General features: G+C 49.0%; 1 protein-coding gene across 8 annotated transcripts; it reads right to left on the bottom strand.

Moving 5' to 3' along the window:
• Positions 1-688: 688 nt before the first annotated feature.
• On the bottom strand, positions 689-25,670 carry LOC129784918 (uncharacterized). 8 transcript variants are annotated; one of them, XM_055811033.1, is made up of 10 exons: positions 25,581-25,670; positions 23,384-23,516; positions 16,588-16,662; positions 12,130-12,241; positions 11,378-11,522; positions 10,197-10,310; positions 9,479-9,623; positions 8,098-8,246; positions 7,454-7,593; positions 4,811-6,244 (listed from the first exon to the last, which is right to left on the bottom strand). In XM_055811033.1, exons 4-10 carry the CDS (start codon positions 12,233-12,235, stop codon positions 6,123-6,125), a joined length of 921 nt encoding a protein of 306 aa, XP_055667008.1. In that variant the 5' UTR covers positions 12,236-12,241; positions 16,588-16,662; positions 23,384-23,516; positions 25,581-25,670; the 3' UTR covers positions 4,811-6,122. The 8 variants fall into 8 exon arrangements, with proteins under 8 accessions (XP_055667010.1, XP_055667008.1, XP_055667011.1 ...); XM_055811036.1 differs by having other exon boundaries at positions 25,609-25,660; XM_055811040.1 differs by having other exon boundaries at positions 25,595-25,649.
• Between the last annotated feature and the right edge of the window lie 396 nt (positions 25,671-26,066).

Genomic DNA, 26,066 nt, shown 5'->3' on the forward strand with positions numbered 1-26,066 from the left:
AGCACACTGCTCTCTTCCAGCGCACCCAGTTCAAAGGATAAAAAATATTAGGGTATGCTGGGAATGGACCATGACTTTGTACCTGCTGTTGCTATCAGGCATGCAGTGGGTGGTGTCTTCTTACGATTTCTTGTCTTCTTCAAAGGCATCTGGGATGAGCTTTTGTCCAATGGGACTTTTCATACCACGTCCATCGCCACACCTGGTGGGAACTCTTTCATGCCAAGGGCAGTAGGATGGAGCAGAAACACATCTGCAGGGGGCAAAGTGCCCCCTGAACAAGGGGACACACAGTGGGTCTTCCAGGAGGTTGCATTTTTGGCCAGGACCGTGGCCCAAAGCAGTGAGAGCACACGTGTTTTCTCCATGCTATTTTTAATGGGCTTAAGGTAAAGCATTGGGGCGAGAAGCCCAGGCTTGAGTTCCTGTACCAGCCTGGCACAGCTCTTGGACATCTCTGCTCGACCCCTCTGCTCTCCTTTCAGCCCTGGGGCCATCTCATGGCAAATGATTCCGTTATTCTGCTCCTGCAGAACACGTGGCAAAGTACACATTGTCTCCAGGGGAAGCAACAGCAACCACAGGCACAAACACACACACACTTTTTTTTTTCTCTCTTGGAAGTAATTCATGCCATGGGTCACTTAAGCTAAGTACTTCCCAGTAAAGCCCATTTTTTTTTTAATCTCAAGTTTTTATTAGAACAACTTGCAGACAAACTGTCACCAGCTAATGTCACTGTTGCTTCCAGCATTCCCTAACCCTAATGAGTCCCACCCTGAGCAGGCAACATCCCCTCTTGGTTGGTTGAACATCACATTTTACCAGCTGTCTGGGCAAAAGTCTTCAAGACCCTTCCTCCCCAGAGAGGAGGGAGCAAACACAGCATCCTTGTGTGGCTATTCATGGGGTTTGAGTCAAAGTTTCCAATGGGGAATGCCCATCATGCTATCACACGGCTGATGCATGCTTGGCTGGCGTTCCAGCTCTGCCGGGAGCAGGGTCAGGCTCTTGGGCTGCTCCAACATTTTTTTCCCATGTTTTCAGCCAATGCATAAGTCCCGCCTGAGCCCGTAACTTTTTGCTGAGATGCCTTTGACAGAGGGAGCTGAGCTAATGTCCCGACAGGGGGCCGTCCTGGCTCTACGCAAATAAAATAAATATTTAGCTTGAAAACATCTAACAGTTTTCAAAGAGCCCAGGATGGCCCGAGCGTGTTTAGACTGTGTGCATAGCAAAGGGTGCTGATGCCTTTAATCATCGTCATATGTATTTGATGTTTTTATCTGGAGATCTTCACAGTCCTGTACAGAGAGGCTTGTCCTGTTCAGCTTTGCTTTACAGATAAGGAACGGGAGGCGCAGCCAGCGAGGGCTGGATTTGCCCCAACCCTCAAACCCCTCAAAACCAAAAAAGACGACGAGTGTTCGGGTCCGCCGCATTTCAAGCCAGCCCCCGTTGTGTTTCCTCTCCAAGGCCAATGCTCCTCTGATGAGATGCCTTGAGGAGTGACAAGGTACCAGCAAGAGTTTCATCCACATTCTCCTGCTGGTGGTCATGGTGGCCAGTGTGGCCAGTGCCACTTGTGCCTGTATCCCAGCATTGCTGACTGTATCTCGCCCTGCCCATTGCCCCTGGCTGCAGCCGGGCAATGGGTTTGCAGAATTTCTTTGAACTGCAGATGGAAAGCAATCCTGCTTTGCAACATGATGCTACATCTCTTCTCTCCAGCGGGCTCAGTTTTATTTATTTATTATTCCATTTCATAGATGCTTTAATATAAAGTAATTAGTACTGAGGGTTTTAGTACTCAATTAGTCAAGCCGAGAACAAATTAGGTCACAACACAATGTCTCCTCTGCCTGGGTGCTCTGGTTTTCGGGAGCCCGGCAGGAAAGGCTGTGCTGTGGAGCCAGGAGGATGGTGAGGAGAGCGTGGTGCCCTGGGACTGTGGGCAGGCTGGTCTCCGGGGACCCTGCCCAGAGCACTGAATGCCTCCTCGAAGAAAAGCCTGCCCTGGTCCCAGCACCCAAATCAGCTGCTCTCACGGTGGCTGAGGAGGAGCTGGCTGAGCCCTAACCCAAGAAGTGAGGCATGTTTTTCTCTGGAAGCCACATGGGCTTTAATGAGAGCCTGCTCCAGGGCCTCACAACCCTATTTTTTCTAAAAAAATTCCTTTTGAATTAACACATTTGCTCTCTCTGTTCAAATGCATATTTGTCCTGACCCACAACTTCTTTCATGCAACATTCTTCTGAATCAGATTTTCCCAGGAACCTTTTTTTACTGAAAACAACTCTCTTGTAGCATCAGCAACACCCAGCCCAGCTGATGCAGCCCTCTGGAGTAAATATTGCTGAACTGATGGGTCATCCTCAGATGCAGGCAGCCAGGCACAGAGCAGGGGCTGTCCCCAGCCAGGAGAAGGAGGCATCCCCAAGCACCCCAGCACTCAGCACTGGGGTGGTCCATCCATCACCTTGCTTGTCCCTATGCCCCCATTTAGCCACAGGGCAAATCCCTTCAGAGGGTGACAAGTATAAACCTAGTTTTGGTATTAGAAAGCAAAGTATGTTGTCATGTCCTGGGAACCACATCATGCCTGGCTTTGCCAGCCCCATCCATCTTCCAGCCCCCCAGGGAGGCGAGGAAGCCCAGGTGACCCGGGTGGCATCCTGGGCTGGGCTATGAGATTTTGCCAGGGCCCTGGATTGCCTTTTCAGAAATAACAATAATTTTTCAAGCTTTGGGTTTTAAAGGCCACCAGCTTTCCAAGAAATTTTAATCTGGTAAAATTCACCCAAATCCTATAATCACTCACGGAAACAAATGCTGGACTGATTATTTTTTGCTAAGAAGCTGGCAGGCTTCCAGCTTCATGAAATGCAGCTTTGCTGAAACTAAAAAAAAAAATCTCTTGTGGGCAAAACTACGTATCAGTGTGTTTTGAAAACAAATGAAAACCAAACATTTCAGGAAAAAAGACAAAATGAAATAAAAAAAATCTTTATAAATAGCTTCAAGGCTATCTTTAGCGCCAAGGCTGGAAGAGGAAGGTTCACATTTATTTTTCATCTGTTTCTCTCCACCCCAGCTAAAAGAAAAGGGGGCAGGGGGAGTATTTTTAGGCTCCTGTTCCAGCTGCAGATGTGAGGAAAGCCACTTTCCCTAAAGCTGGCCGGAGTTCTGTGTGCTGGGACAGCTATGGGAACCTATGCCTGCCCCAGCTCCGGGGAGACAGTGCTTGGGGGGGGGCCTTTGGGGACCAGGAGCTTATTTATGGGTGGCCAAAGAGGTGCTGGGGTTAGCTCAATATAATCATTTGGGGGCAGTTGTCAGGGAGGTCTGCAAAAGATTAACTGTGCGCTGCTGCAGTACCTCATCACTGCTCAGCAAAAAGCCTTTAAGCCTCTTCTGGCTGCTGGCTCCCCTGCACCACGTGCGAGGTGGCCGGGGACAGGGGCTCACACACCTCCTTGCCTGAGCTGCTCAGCTCTGGGGTGCACAGGTGGGCAAGGAGACATCTTGCTTCCTGATGCCAATGCTCTTCTCCAAACCTTTCCCAAACTCTTAATAACCTCCTGGACGCACAAGGACCAGAACTGCACACAGCCCTCAAGATGTGGGTGCACAGCAGCTTTAGAGAGGGGCGAGGGTATTCTCGATTTTAATCTTTTCCTAACCACCCCTGAGATACAATTTGCCTTTGCTGCTGCCACATGTGGAAATACTGGGGTGGGACTGGCTACCATAGCTCCAAGCTCTTGCATCCAAGTGGCAGGGACCAGCTCAGAGCACACCACTCAAGAGGTGACATGCAGCCTGGTTTTCCCCTTAGGCATCCTTTGGTACATGCCCACAATGTTATTTATTCATCATTTGCACTGCCCACCTTTGGTTTCCTAAGAGCTTTTTGCAATTCCCCAGTCAGCCTTCTCCTTTAGTGTCCTAAATAATCGTCCATCATTGAATTGCCTCTTGGGTTTTAATGACTACATTAGCCAGCCTAGGCTTAATGACACGTGCCACCAGCAACCTCCCTTCCTGGAGAAAAACATCCCTTCTATTTCCCAGCTTCAATCACCTACGATGTCTTTTATGCCATAGTTCTTCAGCTTTTTAGAGGCCAGCGGCCACATAAAAGAAGTTCACTTTTACCTATGTGTTTTCTGAGTACTTTGGAGAACTCAGAGTAGGAGACATGACTTCCCTCTACAGAAGCCCTGTTGACTTTTCGAAGCTAATACATTAATTGTGTCATGTGGTATATTGTTCCTCATCATTTGGCCAGCACAGACACAGCAAAAGCCCTGAAGGCTTTGCATAACGTCCTGTGGAAGGGCCGTGCAGATGCCCTGGTCCAGAAGCTCTTCCTTGGGAGAATGACAAACCTTCCAGAGCTTCCTGCACATCAGAGGCTGCCCAGCCTCACACCAACTGCCCACCCCACCTGGACCCCTTAATCCACACGCCAGGGGATTTAATACCACTGTATTAAAGGCAGCAGCTTACAGGGAAGCTGCTGGGAGTTTACTAGCTGGGCCCTTGGGACGCAGAGCTTATAAAATGGAAGTTTAATGAACAGGGTGCTGGGCAGAGGAGTTTAAGTCGTACATAGGAATGTACATCGTCCAAGTCTTCACCTCCAAGGTTGATGAAGGTGTGATGGGTGAGAGAAGCTGTACCCAGGAGCATCCCAGGGCAGGGGGGCAGCTGGCTCAAGCAAGGGACCAGAGTCACCATGGAGCCCAGGGGACAAGTGAAAGAGAAGCTAGGACAGTTGCACTAGATCTACAGAGTTAGTAGACAAGTGGTGGAATTAGCTGATTTATCTGAAAAGAAAACACACCAGAGTGACAAAAATTACATTAGACTGATTTTTGCTCTTTAAGTGTAAACAATAGCATGTGTTATTTTAGAAAAATTTACCTTTGTAATAGTATTGAAAAATATTCAGCATCTGAATGCGCCTGCCATGTAGAGACACTGTCCAGACACCAGTGAGGCACCATCACCTCTTGGGTAGGCACAGGAACAGAGGCAGTGGCCCAACAACTCAGTCAATCTGCTTTTAAGCTTCCTAACACCAGCTCAGAAGTGGTGAAGCCACATGAGAAAGCGCTGATCCAGGATGAACTCGCCCTACCGGTTCAAATTATTATTTTTTTTAAAATTCAACAAGTTTCCTTTGAAGCAGCAGGCTTTACCCCAGATCAGGTATCACCTCACCTGTACACCCAGCCTCCTGCCAGAGTGGCTACGAAGCCTGCCCAGCTGGAGGCACGCAGCCAGGGCAAGCTGCTGGCCCTGCACAGCCAGGGAAAGGCAGCCCAGTGCTCCCATCTGGCCCAGATCCTGTCTGATCCCAGGTGGGGCAGGAACAGCACAAAGCTGTGTTACTGTGGGTCCACAGGGGTGCTGACAGTGACCAACTTCACTCAGAATGTCAGGGAAAACCAGGGCAGAGACTCAGATACCTTACTGCATGCTGAAAAGCAAACATGTCTTTGGTTTCTGAAGCTACAACAAGCTGGAAGAGGTTCGAGGGCTTGCAATTGTCAGAATTATTCAGTGTCTCCTCTTCTCCCCCTTGGACATCAAGCATCAGAGCTGACACCACGAAGGTAGAGCCCCAGAGCTGTGGTACCTGCTCCCATCACAAAGAGAAGCAGGAATGGGAGCAGCCCCTGCCTGCAGATGGGCTCACACCGCCGGGGCTTGCCGGTACCTAGCACTCGGTGGCCAAGGCAGCGCCAGACCAACTGCTCACCTTCACCCCTGGGGACAGCTCACTGACAGCTGCACTCCAAGATAAATAAACTCTCCAGGATAGAATATGAACATCTGTTCGCACAAGCCTGCCCAGTGGCTGTTGAGAGCCCATCCCTGCGCTGGTCCAGAATCAAACCTAATGCAGGAGGGTGCAGAGTCAAGGTGGGGCTGCGAGGAGCTAATCTAAAGGAACATGGCTTGTAGACGCAAGCCATCCGCATTTACAATGGAAAGAAATAGAGAAAAGCACAAGGGAATCAATACTGGAAGGAAGGACCAGCAGACACCTAATTATTCCCCCCGCCCCCCCCCCCCCCCTTTGAAGTATCTGTCACAACACACCAGAGGTCTCAGGCCACTGTGCCTGATGGGTCTGGGGTTTCTGATGCTTCCAGTGGTCTCCGACAGTGTCTGCACGTGACTAGTCCCAGCCGAACAGCAAAGATCAAGCAAGTCATTGCCAGCAGGACAACTAGAAAAGAAACACAGAATGTGTCAGCACAACATCAGGGTTGTATTTCAAAGTCCAGACTTTCACTGGTATCCAAACTCACCTGATGCTTCCAGGTCAAGGGATGTCTAAAAGGGGTGGTGGTGGTGGTGGTGCTTTTTCTTGGAGTGTGTTATTAAATTTTTTATGAAGAATCATGCATGAGTTTGAGAAAACCACATTCTTGCCCTACCAGTCAAACAAGCCGGAGCACTTAGAATGAAGTTTTGCTGGCAAAAACATACCTCCTGGAGGAACACAGCTGCCTACCAGGGATCACACATACCCTCAGCATTCCTGGTGGCCGCAACCATCAGGCGATGGGTCTCCAGTGCCCTCAGACCCCTGACAGACAAGCTCTGCCGGGTCCTGGCTGGGTGCTTTTAGGCACTGCCAGGCTCCAGCTGCCCTTACAGCAAAAGGGAATGCATACTGGAGTGGTCGCAATGGTGGTGCCAGTCTAAAAATTAACTTTAGCCACTGGTATGTGGCAGCAGGAAGGCTGAAGGGTGGGAACTTGCTCCCTCCCGCCGGCCCTGAGGCGAGGGTAGGCATCTCAAAGTGCTGCAGCAGGATTCACACAGCTCGGTCCCTTTCATGCCAGCTACTCATGATGGTACAGCTTGCACCAGACTGCGACTGTTCAGTATTCGGATGGATTAAGCCCTTTTACCATGGGTGACTGCACTCTGCTACAGTGGCCTGCAGCAACCAAATAATCCCAGCAAAACTTGTTAAGGCTAGCCCGAGCTCTGCATAGGAAAGCAGCACGCGCAGCGTTTTGCTTTGTGAAATTTAGATGCAACCCCTGCTTGGGTCAGAAACGTATGCACTACTGTCTCCGATACAGATCCCAAATAACGTAGGGCAAATGGAAATCCACAGCCTCTATCCCAGCACTGCCTCAGATGGAGTTACCAGCAGAGGATCCAGGTAGATGATGGAGAATCACAGGGCAAACCCATTGCACCGGGAAGCGAACCTGGGGCAATGCAGGGTTTGAACCCAGTCCCAGCACTCGTGGACAGTGATTTCTGCCCTACTCTGCTCTGCAAAGTGAATACCTTCTAATGAATCCCTAGTTCTGCTTTTTATAAATAACACTACAAGAGGTAATTCTGTCTTTCTGCCCCTCATACACAGGGAAGATGTGGCCTTTTACAGGAGTTGGAACCAGTCCAAGAGATTCACCTATAAAAATGCCATTCGTCGTTGGGGATGACAATGAGAAGTTCTTGCACGTGCTGCCAGTCAGAGCTATTATGACCACTGGGTAGATTGTCAGGTTATAGTGGACGTACTTGTCAAGAAAGAAGTTTTCTAGATAAAACCTGTGAAGAAAACAAGTGACCAAAGTAAGCATTTTCTCTGTGTATTCTCCCCCCCACCCTGGAAAGTTTAAGTAAGGAATTGGACAAAGAATGGGTTGGTTTTTTTGCAGGCCAGTTTGTACCCAAATCCAAATTTGTTCATTTACTAAGATTCAGAAGATTAATAAAAGAAGTTCTCTAGGGTAAGTTCAGGGAAAGAATAAAGCCATGTTTCGTGTGTGTTCTGTAGGAAGCCCTCACCTGCAAACCTAGGGCAGGCTGGGCTTATGCAGGTCCCAGCATCTGTCCCTGGCACGTTGCAGGTGCTTATGGCACTGCTGAGCGTCGGGGAGGAGAAACCTCTGCCCAGGCTCCCTGTTTGTCTGCCATGGATTTTACCAGAGGCCTCTGTACTCAGCGTTGGTGCGGGGACAGCCTAGGAATGAACTGGGGCCGTAGCCAAACCCATTTGAAAGAGGTGGAAGGGGTCTTCCAGGCTTGGTGGGAACCCATGGGGCTGCTTACCATAGTACTAGGCCAAGAGCAAGGATGCTCAGCGAAGCAGTGGCTGCTGTCTCGTGGGACACGTTCCACTTGTAGGTCAACACAACAGCCAGGTTCAGCAGGGTGGCAATGGTGGTCCACGTTCCGTAGAGTGCCAGCCCGTTCTGGACCTGCCACACAGCACAAGATGACAACGGCGGTGAAGGCAATTCCTGCTTGCCTTGTGACCCACAGGTCCTTGGGCAGCAGAGCCAGCCTTCTGGACCTAGCTGCAGGCAGAGTCCCTTAGCATGGGGAGGAGCTGAAGCCTTGGAGTCCCCAAAGTACCCCAGAGATCCATCCCAGTGGTGGCTGCAGAATTCCCTGTACAAAGCCCAGCCACCCCAGCAGGGCTTTGCCCCTTGCACCCAAAACGCCCAGTCTGCCTGGCCGCCCAGCCCAGTCGCTGCAGGCTGCTGTGACAGGCAGAGGGAACAGCTTTTTTGCATTCCAACTACCTCCCAGAAAACCTCTTTGCTACACAGAACCTGCCACAGGCAGTAGCAAGGGCTGGAGTCACTCCTGGATGAGCACAGGTAACCCAGCTATTCCCATTCCCCTGTGTACTGGTGCCTCAGGAAACACAATACAAGATGCAGAGAATGGAGCCCACTCCCAGTTTGTGCCAAGAGATGCAGGCTCATTTCCAGCAGGGCTGGTAGGAACTTTTCTGTGCAGAGCCCCCCAGCTTCACAGGCTCCCCCTCTGCTGAAAACCCTCCCAACTCCCTGGATGGGGAAGCAGGGACTGGGGGAGCAGGTTTGAGCTAGGAAAGGGGCACAAGGAGGGAACCAGGGAATGATGGAGCATGACTATGTTTCTCTTATTTCCCCTGTGCAGGTTGCCAAAAACAAACACCCACTCCTCTAAGGGGTAGCAATAAAGCCATTTTCTTCCAAGCTTTGGGAAAACTCAGAAAGGCAGCTGCATTTGAAACCTTGACCAGTGTACACTTCCCCATATAAAGAAATCTATAACTTTTTGTAGTCCTATACCAGGGACATCACCAGCTACAACAGAAGCCACCCTTAGCAACAGCTTCTCCCTCGATAAGAAATTTTCTTTCCAACCCAAACACAAGTCTGGGCTGAAGTTTACATCCTTTGCCAAAAGCCTCATTCTGTAGCAGCTAGTGAAATGCAGGGATATACCTTGCTCTGGATCATTCCCATGATATCCAGTAGGAAAGAGATGCAACGAAGCCTGTGCTGTGTGCCCCTGCAGCAGGCACAGGTTAGGGCAGAAGTTTTCCCTTACTGATCTCCTGCCATTGAATCTTTCATTCTTGATACCTTCAGCACTGCACAGAGGGTTGTTTTTTTTTAGCATATACCAACAGCACAGCTTGCCAAATGCCACCTACTAGGACGCGGATGAGCCAGAGCTCAGCTCTGTGACCCTTTGCGAACCAGGAGGAATGGATGCTCAGGGCTCGGTGTGAAATGAAGAGGGAGGCACACGTGGTCAGAGTGAGGGCTGCCAGGAACACCAGGGCTGGGAAGAGGTATCTAGGACAAAGAACATGCATGTACACAAGATAAAACACTTTTCAGTGGTGTCACAATGCCTTCATTCACAGCTTTAGCGTTTAGCCTTTACTGTCTTTAAGTCAATCGGCCTTTAATTAAGGTAATCGCTATGCGTAGCCCTCATTTTGACATACTACTCTTTTACTCTGTTAATCACAAAGCTGTTTTCCCGACTGCAACTGATTTCTTCACCCCTTGACAGTGGTGCTATTAAAAGCCCTTCATGTGACCATGATTAAGCAAACAATCCAAGGCAAGGAGCTTAACTGTATTTATGAAGAGGCATGGCTCCTGTCTTACCTGCGGAGGAAAAATCATGGAAGAACAGCAGCTTCGAGGAGATCTTGGGCTTCAATAACTGACCCACCTCACAGGCAAGATGACAACATGGTGTAAATACCCCAAATTTTTGAAGGCTACCTGTTGCCAAGGCCTGCCGTAGGGTTTTACAGGTATGATTAAGTGTTCACACATAGGGGAATGGGCAAAATGGAGCATTGGGGCAGCCCCAGCAGGAGGGTTGGGAAGCATTTGTAACAAAAGTCCACTTACTCTCGGTCCCACAGGAAAAGCCATCCAACATTGAGGCCATTATTCAGAATCCACACCACATAAAAAGGTATTGGCAGCAAGTCTGGCTTTATGTAGACACATCCAAGTTCATTCCTGCCAGGAAAAAATGGATACAGAGAAAGAAAAAACAATGCCTGCATTGACTAAACTTCCCTGGACTCATTTTCCTCATGCTGACAGGGACTCTACATCAGAGTTCAATATTTCAGCTTAAACCAGACTGTTTCTGCTCTGCACCCTTCTGATGCAGAGACGCTGCAGCTTTCCCCATCAGGGTGCTGTCCCACAGTATGGAACTTCTTGCTGGTCTCTGCACCACCATGGATTTAATGGGTACCAAGGGCTGCTCCACAGATGCTGCAAAGCTTGTGCCGCTGGTAGGAGTAGCAGTGTCATGGTCATGGGTTTTGGTCCAGCTCCCAGGGGAAAAGGCTTATGGGATCATAGCATGTGTATGTATGTATTGTGTGTGTGCACATACATGTATATGGACTTTGTTACTTCTGGACAAACATATACATCGTTCTTCCCTCAGCCTTCAGTGTTGGCCAGTATCAACTGAGCAACTTCTTATAAGTCACATGAAATCATCAAATGCACGAGACTCAAGCTAAGCAGGTCCCTAGTCCCCCTCGGCAGCAGAGCTGCCATGTCAGTCTATCCCACAGAAGGCAGCACAGGATACTGCAGATACTGCACGGTACTGCGTGCGCAGTTATCAATCCCATAGCCTCAGGAAAAGCTTCAAGCCCGGTTCAGTGACCCGAGACTTCCCGATGTCAGTTCTCTGATAGAATATAAACTCAAAGCATTCGCTCTATAATTAATCGATTTCGCCTCTGTGCATTCTCAACATCTAGAAGCAGGTGAGCACAGCTACTGGGTAGCTCTGCCAGATGACATGAATCAGCGGAAACCAGACCTCAAGGAACAGTTTGTGTGCTTGGTAACCTGTCCACACGTTAGAGCAGTTCCTGCACCTCCAAACTGCTTCCCAGCTTTGGATGCTGAGCCTCAGATATGCTCCAGCAGCAGAGCTTTGGTGTGCCATGTCAAGAGGAAGGACAGGGGACTTACTCGGACTAGAAAACCCAGAAAAGTGGGTAAGGCTGAGCTACAGCAGGGAAGAGCCTCATTTATACTGTAAGCAGGGAAAATACCTTCGACAGATCCCTGACAAGGCGTAGAGAAGCCAGGCAAGCTGCCAGGCATAGATGACATTCCAGATGAGGAAAGTCCAACCAGCTGGGGTGAAGTCAGTGTTGTACTTGGCTGAGATGTTTCCAGGGGTTGTCCTGAACAGACCTGCAGTGGATGAATGTTATTGCAGGCAAAAGTGTTACTACATACCAAGGATGGGGAAAGACTGTTTTCCCTCACCCTGCAGTCGTCCACCCTTCAGTGGATCTGAGGGAGACGACAGGATGCCCTAGGTTAAATCAAGCCACGTGCTGCAGTTAGCTTGCCTTTGAACACCCATTACGGGATCACTGTCCCTGTGGGGAACCCTAAGGGCCTTCCCTCTCCTACAGAGCCAGGGAGGAGCACAATACCCATTCCTGACAGATTCAGCTGGGTAGTATCCAACCCAGCACCCCTGCCCTCCTGAAACCCACTGCAGCTGCCTGAACAGCTTCCACCAAGGCAGCGTACGCAAAGTCTGCCTTTCACCCTCCGCTGGATCCAGGTTCACCGGGAACAGGACCATTTCTTTGGATTTCAAGGGATTGGGCAGGGCTCAGGCACCTGGCTGTAACACGTGGAAGATGCACCAGCTACCTCCACCTTCCACAGATCAGGGTGTATTTAGAGAAGCAACGAGGTAACAGATCTACCCATCTAAGGCACTTCATATCGTTAAATGATTAATGCATGGAACCCACCTCTAACAAAGACGATTTGCCTGCCTTACCTTTGAATGCCCCAGTGGCATTTCCAGCATTCAGTATCACCATGACTGTGAAAGTAGCCAGAGACAGAAACATCACCAGAATCTTCGGCTTGTGTATAGCATCCATCTTACCCTGCAACAAACCAGAGGTATTGTTTGCCTGTCCTAATTTGTGCCTGGGTTCGTTCCATATCGCAGGGACTGTTTCAGAAATAACATTGTAAATACCCCAGGTTTGACTGCCGACTTTTATTTGTGGTGTTTCCGTAATGACTGAAGAGGCCTTGCTTGAGCTAGGAGCATCTTTCTTTGAACCAGCATCTTCCTGACAACAGTCAGTGCCAGCAGCCCAGAACCAGGGCAAGCAACTGATACTTCCCCAGAACACTCTTCAGCAGCTCAAGGATTTCTTTAGTATCTTTAGTAGTATCTTTGATAGTCTCTCACAGGTTTTTACAGCTGAAAACTCTCCAGATCCATGAAGTTATCCAATGATCTGGGGGAAAAACTTGTCTTAGTGCCTCAGATCCTGTTAACGACCTCTACCAGCCCCTACCACTAATGGCTAAAGAACCCCCATCCAAGTTTCAGATGGAAAGCAAACATCTGGGGGGGCTGCCCAGGTTCTGGATGGCCCCGACCCACAGAAGCAGAGTAGCCTTGCCAGGTTGCGGGAATGCTGCGGGAAACCATGGGGTGCCCAGCTAGCCCTGCTCTGCCACCACCCTTCCCTTACCAGCACAGTACAAGAGGCGTTGCTCAGGTTTGCCTATGGATGTATTCCAAAGGTTTCAAGGTCTAAATAATAAGTGAGGACGTGTAAAACTTATCTGCCATCACCACTGCAGTTTTACTGAAGCCAGCAGGCCTATCAATTTTGCCCACTTTAATGTTTTCACATTTCCTTCCCAAAGTCTTGGCTTTGCAGCTGAGTGCCTTTTAGTTCAATACAGCTTTTCATTTACATCTCTAATCCTGTAACTCCTACAGAATAATATCTTTTCATGGTGGTATTACCTCCTCGTCTGCTGGCTGCAAATGAGATTTAATGCTTTAGCAGGTCTCAAGAACTTTATAGATTGTAAAAGCTACATACTATGTTTTTTTCAAGGATTGTAAGTAGTGACTTGAGCTCTCTCAAGCTTTCTCCATTAGTCCAGCATTTACTCTGTCAAGGAAAAATTTTGTGCCACCTATAAGAGTAAGCATATGTGCATGCACACTATAGCCAACAGCTTTATTTCCCCTCGCAGCTCAGCACTTGAGCTGTCTTCTCTATGCAATGGCACTTCAATGCCTTCCAGAGTTGGCAGGAATAACAACCGAGCTGCTCCAAGGCACTCGGCATTGGGCTAAAATTCCAGCTCCCACTTCAGTGCACAGTTTATAGTTCCAGGCTTTGTTCATGGACCAAGCTGCAAGTAGACACTTCACAAGGAAATGGGAGGGGAGGTGCCATTCTCTGTAAATCCATACAAGCTTTTCCCTTTCCCGTTACATCTACACAGAAAAATCACCCTTTTTCTAAAATTAAAATCCTACGTGAAAGAGCTCATTTAACTCCAGCTATCAAATCCCTATTAGGCTTATGTCAGTCACATCCCAAAACAAAGTGTCTTCAACAAATGACTGAAATTCTGAAAAGAAAAATCTACTTGTACTATTAAAGATATAATTTCTGACTCCGGAAATAACTGCCTTGCAGATTTTGGAAAGCCAGGAAAATGCAGGAGAGGAAACATCACTTGTCCTATTCTTATATCTGTTCCTTGAACACTGCCTTTTGGCCACTCCAAACCAGGACATGGGACTAGTGGATCTCACTGTCAGGCCAAATCTACATCCTCCTGACAGCCCTGTAATTGAATTCAACACATTTCTGTTTTATTAGCATATTTGGGAGAGACTTGATTACACACTTGGGAGAAGCCCACGCCTGCTTACGGAAGCCCAGGAGGAAAGCTGCCTTTTCAAACCGGTCAGTGATTTCAAGACTGTCTCTCACCTCCTGCCTCCCTCTAATTTATCATCCGCAATATTTCCTTGCCTGCAGTTTCAGCCACAACCACCCTTTAGAGGAATCAGAAATATTACTCACAAAGATCCAGGAGGGCTTTTTGGCAGTGCCTTGCAGCTGTAGTTCAGCTACCACCAGCGCCGGGGAGGCTCTGCCGCTCAGCCTTATCTAAAGAGATTTTATACAACTCACAGCAGATAAATAACCATGCAATATTTATTCAAAAAAAAAGATAATCACAGTAGTTTGGCATGCTTTCCATCTGAGCCGCAGCCTCCAGTTGGCTGAAGCCTCCCAAAAACAAGCACTTATGCAAGAGAAACGCGATTACTTAACGAGGGACTTTTATAACAGCTGGAGCAGAGCAATGCACGCTCCCAGCTTGCTGGCAGACAATAGCGCGTGGGTGCGTGCTCTCGCCTGCTTTGTGCTTCCCAGCTCCACCAGGAGGAGGGAAACCCAGCCCTCTCGTGCCAAAGGCATCGCACAATGGGAGCCAGGGTGGGAGAGGGGACAGCCGGGGCCTGGGGAAGCTGGAGATGCAAGACACGGTGAGCTCTGGGTCCTGTGAGCAATAACAGACCTTCCCACAGCCCCAGAGGGAGCTGGAAGCTGCAGCCCTCTTTTATATTTTTTTATAGCGTTAGATGTTGCAAGACACAAGTAGCTTCTCTTGCATGGCAAGCGCATGTATAGTAATCCTGTGTATTGATACCTCACATCTGTTCCTTGCAGGCTGTGCATACTCCATTGAAAATCCACAAATCTGCCCTCAGAAATAGCCTTTAAGTAATTCCTAACTCTGATGGACTCTAGAAACCCCTGGGAAAACCTTCCCAACATCAGAACCATCAGGGAAGTATAGGTGATAAAATGACCCCAAACCTGAAGTGCCAAATAGACTTCTCTAGGATTATTTTTGTTTCCCCCCAACGAGATTGGGTTCAAGCATATTGCACAAGTAAATTTTTGTTCAGATATAGGAAAGGATCCCGCCCCTCCCTGCAAGCCAGTCCCACGGAGTCAGAGCAGCCACACTGGCTCATCAGTCTCCACCTGCACCTCTCCAGTCTCACCACATCCCCTCTTTTCACTTTATGTATTTCCCCCTCAAATTTAAACTGTTACAGCCAACTAAAAATATGCTTCAGCATCAAAATATCATTTATCTTGTGCAACTGCAGTGCCTACAGGCGGGCAGCCTTGCTGGGCTCTCATCAACATAAAGGCAGTGACTAAACAAGCCTCTGGCCTCACCCACTGGAAGAACCATCACTGGGCTGGGGACGGACCCTGCTGGGGCTTCCGAGGAACCTGGGATAGGGGTACAAAGCCGACATGAACTTGGGTTTGCCAGCTGGGAGGTAGGACAGGGCACCCCGCCAGCGCTGTCACTGCCTACCTTATCAGCGTGGGTCTGAGGTCCGCCCTTCGATGGTATCTGGTGGGGAAACCAGCGGCTTACGCGTGATAATTTCACATCAGCCAGACAACGTGTTGTGCCCCACACTGATCACAAACAAAACCTGCTTGTACATAACCAGTTCCCTGAAGAAAACTAAGGCCTGACCTCATGGTTTGGTGGAGTGAGCATCTTTTCCTCCTGTTTTTGTTTTGTGCACCCCCCAGATATGCACGCTGTGACACCCGCCCCCCCCCCCCCCCCCCCATCTCCTAGAAGCCACCTTCAGGTTACACGTTTATAAGCACTGTTACACCAAGCACGGGCTGAAATACAAGCCTGACAGATACATCCATAGTATGGCCCTCTACTCCTAGTATATTAACATCCACAATGCACTTTTTTCACACTGGATCACATCTTATTCATGGGCCACTTACGTAGTGTGTATACGCATACAGATGTTTTTATTCAGATAGCTCAAACAACCTCAAGCAGAGTATCGGACATTTTCATCCATCAAATGGGTAGTCTGAAATTCATCACTTAGACAGCCATGTTACATACACCTGTTAGGCAGAGCTGGCCAGCTAGGTCCGCGCTGACCCAAACCCAGGGTAATTTCTGCACGTGGGAGAACCCATGCACCTTTTTCTGTCCTGTGTTCTTGCTGGTTATTTCTTAATGCATCTGCCTTGTTGCAGCGAGACGGCTGGGAGCGATGCCACCACAGCAGTAGCCTTGTCCTTGCACTGCAGTAAGCCAGGCAGAAGCTCTAAGCCCACATTCTGGGTTTCAAAAGTTCTTTTTTTCAGAATAAATTGTGACACAGGCCTTGGATAAAATATTCAAAATTATTTTATCATGCAGCTTTACAGAAATTCCCTAAAGAATGTTGGTAGGATACAGAGGAATGTACTTAGTGCTTATAAATGTGTTAAAACCCAACAGCCCTTGCTTTGCTGGGCTGCACAGCTCTGCCAGGATGGGACTGCTTGGCACAGCCCCCGCTCGGGGATACCCATGTCAAACGGAGCGAGCGTTTAGGGAAATGCCCTACCTGTCTAGTGTCCCTTCGCCAAAGGGCCTTTCAGACTTCTGTCTTCCACGTGGGAATCTCCATTGAATATCCTCGCTGGCCCATTGAGGAAGAAAAATGATATTGTCAGGTGTGTGACAAATGCCATACAGACATTCCAGCCACCAGCCGCTGCCAGCGCTGGTATGCGCAGAGGGGAGCACGCCCTGACCCACATCCTGGAAGGGTGTCTTGAAATCAAGATGCTCAGGCACAGGGCTGAATGAAATAATTGGAACCATTTCCACCCCGCAGCCGGTGTTTCACTTTTCAAGACAAGCTGCTTTGAAGCAGATGCAAGTTTTATCCACCTGGGTCACAACAGCTGGGAACTGTTTCACTCCAACAGTTATTTTACCATCATGGCAGTTTCCCACTGATAAGAGGAATATACACATATTCCCTGTATCACCAAAAACCTTTAAAGACAGGTCTGTCTTTAGAGCCCTCATTTGTGATTTCCCAGAGAAGAAAAAGGGAAAAAGAATTGCTTTTCAAGGATCTGCCATGCCCATCCCTCCCCACGCACACTCCCTGCAGCACTATGGTGTGTTCCACTGGCATCAGTGCACCCCAGGCACCAGTCCACACACAACAGTGGGACCAGCTGCAATGGGACCACAGCTCCACTATCACTACCCCGTGCACTAGAAAGCTGTGTAAGCATTTACAAGGTGCTGAGCTAGCATGAGCAGACTTTGTGCTGGAATTAACACTGTGCTGACAAAAGGAAGTTTTGTTGTTTCATTTTTTTTTTGTTTGTTTTAAAAGATGAATTCTCCTGCTAGCAGCTGAAATAAGACACTCCAAGGACAGACAGCTTGAGTTCCAGCACAGAAAGTGGAAGCCAATTGCTTTCTCCCCACAGGTACCTACTGCTGCGGAGGCCCTGCCCTTAAAATAAACTCATTTTGCACCATGCAGGAACTGAGACAAGTTCATTTGTGGGCAGCTCACCAGCTTCATGGCACATGCTGTCATCAGCGGGAAACTCCAGAAAGCAAAGTACCAAAAAGCCACTTTTCCTCACCAAGGAAAGCTCTAATGTCACCTAGGACAGAGCTGTTTCTCTCTTATCTGGACATCAGCACAAATAGGTGAACAAAACTAGTGCCAGGATAGTGGCTACATTTGCTTCCAGCCAAGTGACCCAAAATAAAAGAGCCTGTGAAAAGCAGAAGGGCTTGACACCCGGGCTAAGGTAGCATGCTGCATGCCCTCACCTGCACCAAACCGCAAGACAGGCACCCCCCACCGACCCGACCACCTCCCTGGCCAGGCAAGAGCTCAGCAGCAACAGATGAGACCACCAAAGCCTTTTTGCCCTCATCAGCAACGTCTAGTTTAAACCCAAAACGCATCCTTGCATGCTCAGAGCTCCCATTTAACCCTCGCAGCCTCTTGCTTTAACCATAGCCTTTCCTAACGTGCCAGGCAAGCTGTGCCCAAGGGGCAGCGACCTCACTGGAAATAATTTTCAGGCCAAGTTCAGCAAATGTTGACAACCAAATGTATTAATCTCCTAACAACAGCTCAAGCATCCTAATCCTGCAGCAGGTTAATCCGGGTGCCTTCAGTACCAGGGATTAGCCCTCCCGCGCTGCTGGAGGGGATGGGGCTCGACCAGAGGCACTAGGATGGGCACACGGTGAAGAGGATCTGTGTCTGCAGTCCCCTCTGTGTATTTTAAGGAGAATTGTCTGCTTTTTGTTGCTGGAGAACAGAACAGATTCACCCTTTGGCAGCAAGGAAATTTCCCTAGGTTTAAGGGAGCAAGAAGGTTCATAGGGATCCACTACCCACTTACTTTCAACCACATTAAGGCAGCTGTCATGCTAAAAAAAAATCATTGACTGTTCTGCAAACCTTTTTGCCAAGTTCTATGTTAAGGACATTGTTGTAAGCATTTAAGTAACCCAGAACTAACCCCTGCCCCACTCTTGTGAGAGAAAGAAGCGGGGGACACACCAAAACCAACAATGCGCTTCTAAGCTCAGTTTCATGAGACAAGCAGAAAGTATTCTCCCCAGATGTTCTCACTTACTGATTATGCCTTGGCACATTTCCCTTCTGCACAGGCTGGCCGGGAGCCAGCAGTGTCCACAGCACTGCAGCAGCAGCACGGCAGCGCTTGTGGGAGCTGCCGGGTACAAGACCCCAGACACTCACCTGCACAGCCCCCCCTTCAGAGAGGAGGGCAACAGCAGAGCTCAGCAGGGGTGAATGAGGACACAATTATATGGCCAATATCTTCCTTCTGTAAACTTTATTTTCTTCAGTCACTGTAGCAGTAACACACAACCCGTAACATCCATTCAGTACTCTGCTTGGGCAGCATCACTTTTGTATCATTATGGATGTCAAAATATCACCCTCCTGCCTAGCTTTTCTCTGCACTCTGTCACCCGCAAAGCATCAACACCCCCCCCCCCCCCCCCCCCCATCTCCACAAGAGCAAAAGGCACCCAGGAAAGCAGCCCCTTGCGCTAGAAGCAGACCTCTGCAAGCCCTCAGTGGCTAGAGATAGCCATTTTGCAGAGCCCATGTGGCCACCCAGCACAGTCAGGGACAGAGACAGGTAGGAAGGGAGAAAAGGCACCTGGATTGCAGTCAGAGCACAAGTTTTCCAGACTTGGGCAAGAGCAGAGAGCTGCCTTCGTTTTATAGCTGCAGCATCCAGGTCAGCAAGAACCTCTCACGCAGAAAGCCTGCTTCGAAACCTGGGTGGCCTGATTTTCTTTATAGCACTTTTTGTGGCGCTTCATATGCTTAAATGCAGCAGTGTCACCTATAATTGCCAGCATTCGATGCAGCTGTCAAATGGGCAACATGGATCTTGAGCTGAGCACTTAGAAAATGAGAAACATGGCAAATATTTCGATTGCAGTAGCTTTCCTACAGGAGGGCAGCAGAAAGCTTTAACAGACAACTTCAATTTGCAGCAGTGGAGTGCCTGACATCAGCATGAATACTCCTTTAACACAGCAATTTTGCAATCTAATTATCTAGGGTTTTTTTTTTAAAGGCAACTAAAGTATATATAAAATGCCAGCACATGGATATATATCACCTCCTACATGAATCATTAGCAGAGATGGAACATTTAGTTCCATCACTGTGGGAAATTAGTGGAAGAAAGCTCACTGCAAGACCTTACAGACAGGGAAGGTGATTTTTAATAAAAATAATCCAATAAGTTGGTTCTACCCACTCCTACTCTCCCCATCAACACTTCCATGCAGAGCTGTATGCATCCATCTGGCCAGGATCATCTGTGTGCAGCAGGAAGCCCATGGGATAACACCATCACAGCCTCACTGTGCAACCTGGACTCTCTGGTTTTGGTGGCACCTTCCACACCCTTTAGCAGTGGATACCATGACCTTGTACTGTCCTGCCTTACCCCTCGAGAGTTTCAGGCAAAATTGAGCCTTTGGTTATCTTTAGCTGGTTATTGTAGAGTACTATTGGTCATCAACTTGTCACCTTATCCAAGGCTTCTGTTAGTTCTTTGTCCTCTAGTTTTTTGTGGGAAGTGCATAAGCTGGCTTTGCGGCCGTTGCAAGCCGCTCCTTGAACCCTTTGTGTTTGTCTGGGGTGCTCAGCCATGCATTTCCATCCACACTAATATTCGTGCTCCTGTTAAAAGCCTCCACATCAGACAAGTCTTAACCATGTGCAATCCTAGCACAGCCAACACGAGCTGAAAGCTGGTAACTTTCTGTGGGCCAAAGCAGGGAACAACCTTGGCAACATATTACACAGGTTTTGGCTGACCATATGGAAATGCAGTTATTGAAAAATTGTGTATATCGTGGCACATTTTAGACAGCAGTCCCTCTAACTGGTTCTTCTGTGTATGTTACCATACAAACTTCACTCACCCACTTTTCCACATCCTGCATCCTTGCTTGTGCATCCACTTACCTGTCCTAATTCTCCTTATTCAACACAATTGCCCCATCCCCTTCCTCTTAAGGAAAAGACCATTTCTCCAGGCTGTTTCTGCCAGCCTCTATCCTTTCCTATGTAAGGATTTTCAAACCTATAACTCAGAATTATTTCACTACTTTTCAAAGGCAAAACCCCACAGCCTTTGCTGCATGTCGATCCTCCAGCTGAATTTCCAGACTGCCTTTCAGAACCTGGAAGTGTTAGACATAGCAAACACTACTGCAGTCAGAAATTTAAGACAAAACATCAGTTTTCTCCTAAGGTTAGTCAAAACCAGCAAGACCTTTCTGCTATAACTTCTCAGAAACAAGCTAAGCCTGAGGCAAGTGAAGCACAATGGAAAGTGGCAGCAACAAGGGAAAACTGCAGCCAAAGAAGAAATTTTGGTTAAGTCAGAAGTGAAGCAAGGCAGCTCTAGCAGGAAGCATAAGAAAGCCATAACTGAAAACAGCATTGCCATTTTTGCCTACAGTAAATGCGTTTATTGTTTGAGACATGTATGCACACGCACATATCTAGATCCTCACAGAGCACTTTGAAGCCTCTCCAAGGTCATGCAGTAGACTGCTTTTCTCATTCAAGCTGGAGACCAAATGTGCCCATGGAAAGCCAGCTGAAGACAAGGGCCTTACACCTCAAGAAGGTGAGATGCAGCTTCTTGTGGCAGCTTTTTGCAACCTACAAGAGTTCCCAGGCCCTGCCACGCAGTGCCCAAGACCTCCTGCTCCTGCAGATGTAGATGAGGATCTGCCCCAGCACATCTGGTGATTTGGGGTAGCCTCTGGTTTGGACCTGGGATGCTTGAGGTGCCTTAGAAGAAAGCTTGTTTTTTGGAGGGACTGGAATTCCTCCCTTGGGTAACATCAGGAGGTGTCTAAAGAACAGGCGTTCAGAAGGGTCAGCAGTAAAATCAACCACCCCTTTTTGAAACCCACTGGCAGCAAATTGACAAGGGCTGATTGATGATGAGATTGTCAGAAAAAGCCTCTGAGTATCCCAGCCCTGCGCTCCTTGGAGAGGCACCGTCAGCTCTGCAACATCAGCCTCTCACCATATTTTCCACTGAACACCAAACACCTACATTGCCTTAGTCCAAACACTCTTCAGGGTTATTGTGGTGTTACTTTTTGCAACTCAACTTTCAAAGCAGGGCCTGCCCGTCCTCCTTTTCTTCCTTCCTACTAATTAAGTTTTAGGGAAAGCTATGGTGTTAACAGTTTTAATCTGGTTATTCTGTCGAGGCTTGCCAACAGTCAGAATCCGCAAGCCTTGGTAGAGCCATCACTGCAGGCTTGCTCTCGTGCCTGACCACTGCAGCTTCCAGGCATCCCAACGTGCCACCAGCACAGGGCTTCGGGACTCTCGGTCTAAGGCACCTTGCTGGCATGTAGCGGGGGCCAGGCATCATATGGGGGGCTGGCTGTCAGTCTCCACACCTCTCACCAGCATTAGGGGCTCGGACTGTCACTCAAGTTGAAGCATAACATCACTTATTTTGTTTTAAAGTCTGTGGAAGTGACAGTCAGGTCACATAGATCTACACAGTATCATTCTCACCAAGTGTGCATATATATAAATATATATTTAAAGACACAGAAAGGCTATAACTGCAGCCAGATTATTTATAAACTGTATAATCTGCCACTCTACCACATGGCCCTGCAAAGCTCCTGTGTATAAACAACAGCAGATTTAAGACCCACTTTGAACAACTGTCTGTGAGCAACTGGGAGTTGAGGAGAAGCAGGGCTAGTACTAGTTGCAAAGACTTGCTCTGACCACAGATGCTTTCTCAGAGACCTCACCAACAATGTGAGAAGCAGAACGCATGAATTCCACCTCTAAAATTAGGAAATGCACCCTGAAAAGAGCAAACCCCGACAGCAAGGGTTGGGTTTTTTCTGCTGTGTAAAATAGCCCACATGTGATGTGCAAGACAGTTTTCCTTAACACAACAGTGAGCCACAACAGCTCCAGTGTTTTCCTTCCTAACACATCCATCCTTCACAAGTGCAGTTCAAACCTGCCTGTTACCGTAATAAAATATAGTACTAACAACTAGATCCATCCTTCGTGATGAGAAAAGGACTGTCTGTCATGGCTGGATCACATTATATCAGCGTGGGCTGTAAATCTCCTCTGATTTTACTCACCATAAACAGGGCACTTGCCCAACCAGAGAAAACTATCGGGGCAGAGATGTGCTCCCCAGGCAGGTAAGTGTTTTCAAGGAACACATCCCTCACTCAGCAGGATTCATGCAGGAGCAGCCCTGGGCAATAGGGCACAGCAGTGAAACCTTCTTTTGCAATACACCCCCTACAACAGTGAGCAGAAGTGTTTCAAGGAAGAGGCATCACAATCACTTCATAAAACTCATCAACATTAAAAGCCATTATGCCATGGGCTCATTCCCTACACACACCACACTGAGCATGCTCTGCTTCCAAAGGCAGATCCACCTGCCAGGTGTTTTATACGTCAACCCCTACACTCAACAGGAAAGGAAATCAGTATTTAAAACCAATCAACCCCCCTCAAAGTCTACACCAGCTCCCCTACTTCTATCATCCTGACCATCAGCACAAGGCTACCCAGAGATGCAGTGGGATCTCTGCAGGTCCTAGTGGTTTACTCAGACCTCTGGTGCACAGCACCAGGCTGGCCCTGCTACGCTCCTGCCCTTCCAACCCTCAACAAAAGTCAGACTTGGCCCCCAAAGTTCGTGGTGTCTTAAAATAAAAGTGCTTGGAAAATAGCTCTGACCACAGCAGCAGGACGAGTGCTACGGCGTCCCAGCTCCACCGCCCGGGCGGCTGCACGCCTTGGAGAAGGCTAGGGCTTGTTGCTCAAAATTGCTCCTTCCCAGCAAGATTTCATCATCAGTCAGCAGTTTGCAGAGATGCTTCAGTGAAGCGATTTCCTCCGCAGCACTTCAGAAAAGCCGTGAGACCATCCTGAGAACAGAAAAGGAATATACATATTTTTTAAAAAATAAAATCAGTGGGCTTGAGTCTTCACAAGCAAAAACCAGCTTGTAAGCAGAAACCTGCAGACAGCAAGGAGGTGAGCAGGCTCAGGAGCCCTGTGGCTGGCAAGCAGGGGTTCCTGACAAGCCTCGATCAGAGGGTGGCTCAGTAGGCTGCACCATCTTCTTATGAGCAGATAAATCGGTTTATGGTCATAAATGCAGACCTGTTCCCCTGAGAAAAATGTTAGATGAGGTCACTTCTGAGACAAATATAAGCAGGGGAAAATATACATACATATAACAAGAACTTCTGTTGAAAAACCCTGGAGGAGATAGCTACCGAGGGACAAGAAATGGAAGAGTAACAAGAGCACTTGCCTTTCTCAGGGAGCAGCACTGCCCCCAAAGGGGGGCACGGAGACCCCAGCAGGCACACAGAGCAGAGCTGGGTGCCAGCAGCAGCTCCTCACAGCAGCCCCAGGCACAACAAAAGGGTGCTCCAAGGCCGGGGCTGCAGGCAACCTAAGGACCACCCCAAAAGGACCAACCCAACCCACCTGCAAGGCAGCCCAAGGCTGAGCTGCAATGGAGCTGCTGGGCAGGGGCGTGGGTGTGGGTCCCAGCTGAGGCTGCTCAGGGCCGTTAGGACCTATGGGTGCCCTGGGGGCTTTTTCAGGTTTGTGCTGTGGAGCCCCACAGCTGCAGGGGTCTTGGTCTGTTTCTCTGGCTGTTGTGACAGTCACGACTGTCAGGAGTTACAAGCATCGGTGCCAGGGTTTGCACTGGGGGTGCCTGAAGGCGGACAGATAGAAACTGCACCTCCTCTTCCTTTCTGATTTAAAATGCTGCAGCCAAGAATGAAAGAGATGTGGTGGGTTTTTTTCCTCAGTGCCACGTAAAACTTGGTGAAAAAAGAAAAATTATGGACTTAAATGTTCTGCGCCTTGAAAGGCTGTCTGAACTGGGGCTTGAGGGGTACAGAATGGCCCTGCATGCAGAGCTGAGGCAGTGATGACCTCCAGTTTGTTCCTTGCTAGTACCTGTAGACTTTTTTTTCCTTTCCCCCTCCTTTCCTCCCTCTTCCCCTCCTTCCCACCCACCTTTCCCCCCCTTTTCCTTTTGTTTTCTTTTTCTTTTTTTTCTCTTTTTCTTTTCTTTTTTTTCCTATTATCTCTCTTTTCTCCTCTTCTTTTCTTTTTTTCCTATTCTCTTTATTTTCTCTTTATTTTTTTTCTTTTGTTTTACCCTTGTTTCTTGCCCCCATCTCCACTCAAGGCACTCCCTTGGCACCAGCATCCCCTTCCCTGGTCCCCTGCAAGAGTCCCTCCCTTCCCTAATACAGCTTGCCCCAGGGTAGCTCTCCTCTCCCAGGAAAATGAGCAGGACATCCACGGCAGTCTGGGAAGGTCGGGTTTGTCACTGCTTCCCGGCCTGGGCCAACACCCCCCGCAGCGGCACACGGGAGGTGCCAGTAGGTGCTGTCTGAGCTCAGCTGCTGGACTGAGCGGTGCTGGGGGGATTGTGCTGGCCCAGGGCTGCCTTTCAGCGATGGGCACCTGGGCACGGGGGCTGCAGCAGCACCCCCATCGCAGCACCCCCATCACAACACTCCATCGCAGCACCCCAATTGCAGCGCCTCCGTTGCACCCCCATCGCAGCACCCCCATTGCAGCACCCGAATTGCAGCGCTTCCATCGCAGCACCCCTACTGCAGCACCCCCATTGCATCTCTATCATAGTGCCCCCATCGCAGCACCCCCATTGCAGCACCCCATCACAGCACCCCCATCGTAACACCCTCACCGCAGCACCCCCACTGCATCTCCATCACAGCACCCCCATCGCTCCTCCATTGCACCCCAATTGCAGCACCCCCATCACAGCACCCCCATCACAGTGCCCCCATCGCAGCACCCCCACTGCAGCACCCCCACCGCAGCACCCCCACCGCAGCACCCCCATCACAGCACCCCCACCGCAGCATCTCCATCGGAGCACCCCCACTGCAGCACCCTCACCACAGCACCCCCATGCATCTCCATCACAGTACCCGCATCGCAGCACCCCCACCGCAGCACCTCCATTGCATCTCCATCGCAGCACCTCCAGGTGATGGCTGCTGCCTTCCTCCAGGCTTCAGGCTGATTTTAACTTTCACTTTCACTTTCACTAAATAAGCAGCTTTACAGCAAGTTGCTCCTGAAGCTCTTCTGTGACTTCTCCCCTGAGGAAGGCAGCTGGGCAATGGATCAGGCTCCCACCAGCACAAGGAGCCAGTCTCTGCAAGTGCTCGAGTCAAAAATCAGCACTGGGGTATCAAAGCACTGCCTGAGCTGAAAGCCATGGATATAAGAGAAGGGAGAATCTTAAAGAGAAGATGCGCATGTATGTATGTAGCATCCAAAAGTGTCCATGACCACTTCAACTCAGCCTCGTTAATACAGCAAGTTTTCCAAGGTACATTTAAACCAGGAGCAGGAGAAACGTCTGCCACATGCGTTTCTGTCCTGGAGAACATGTACTTGGTGGCGTGACC

This window comes from Falco peregrinus, chromosome 7 (assembly GCF_023634155.1).
Source record: "Falco peregrinus isolate bFalPer1 chromosome 7, bFalPer1.pri, whole genome shotgun sequence".
Classification (NCBI taxonomy): domain Eukaryota; kingdom Metazoa; phylum Chordata; class Aves; order Falconiformes; family Falconidae; genus Falco; species Falco peregrinus.

Bases quoted from the DNA above. Each gene is read 5' to 3' on its own strand.
- LOC129784918 (XM_055811035.1), bottom strand. From the start codon at position 12,235: ATGGATGCTATACACAAGCCGAAGATTCTGGTGATGTTTCTGTCTCTG. The intron at 7,594-8,097 runs GTAAGCAGCCCC...TTTTCTTCACAG, and splicing joins GCTCTTGGCCTAGTACTATG to GTTTTATCTAGAAAACTTCT. The intron at 6,245-7,453 runs GTGAATCTCTTG...TTTCTTTTCTAG, and splicing joins GACGAATGGCATTTTTATAG to TTGTCCTGCTGGCAATGACT.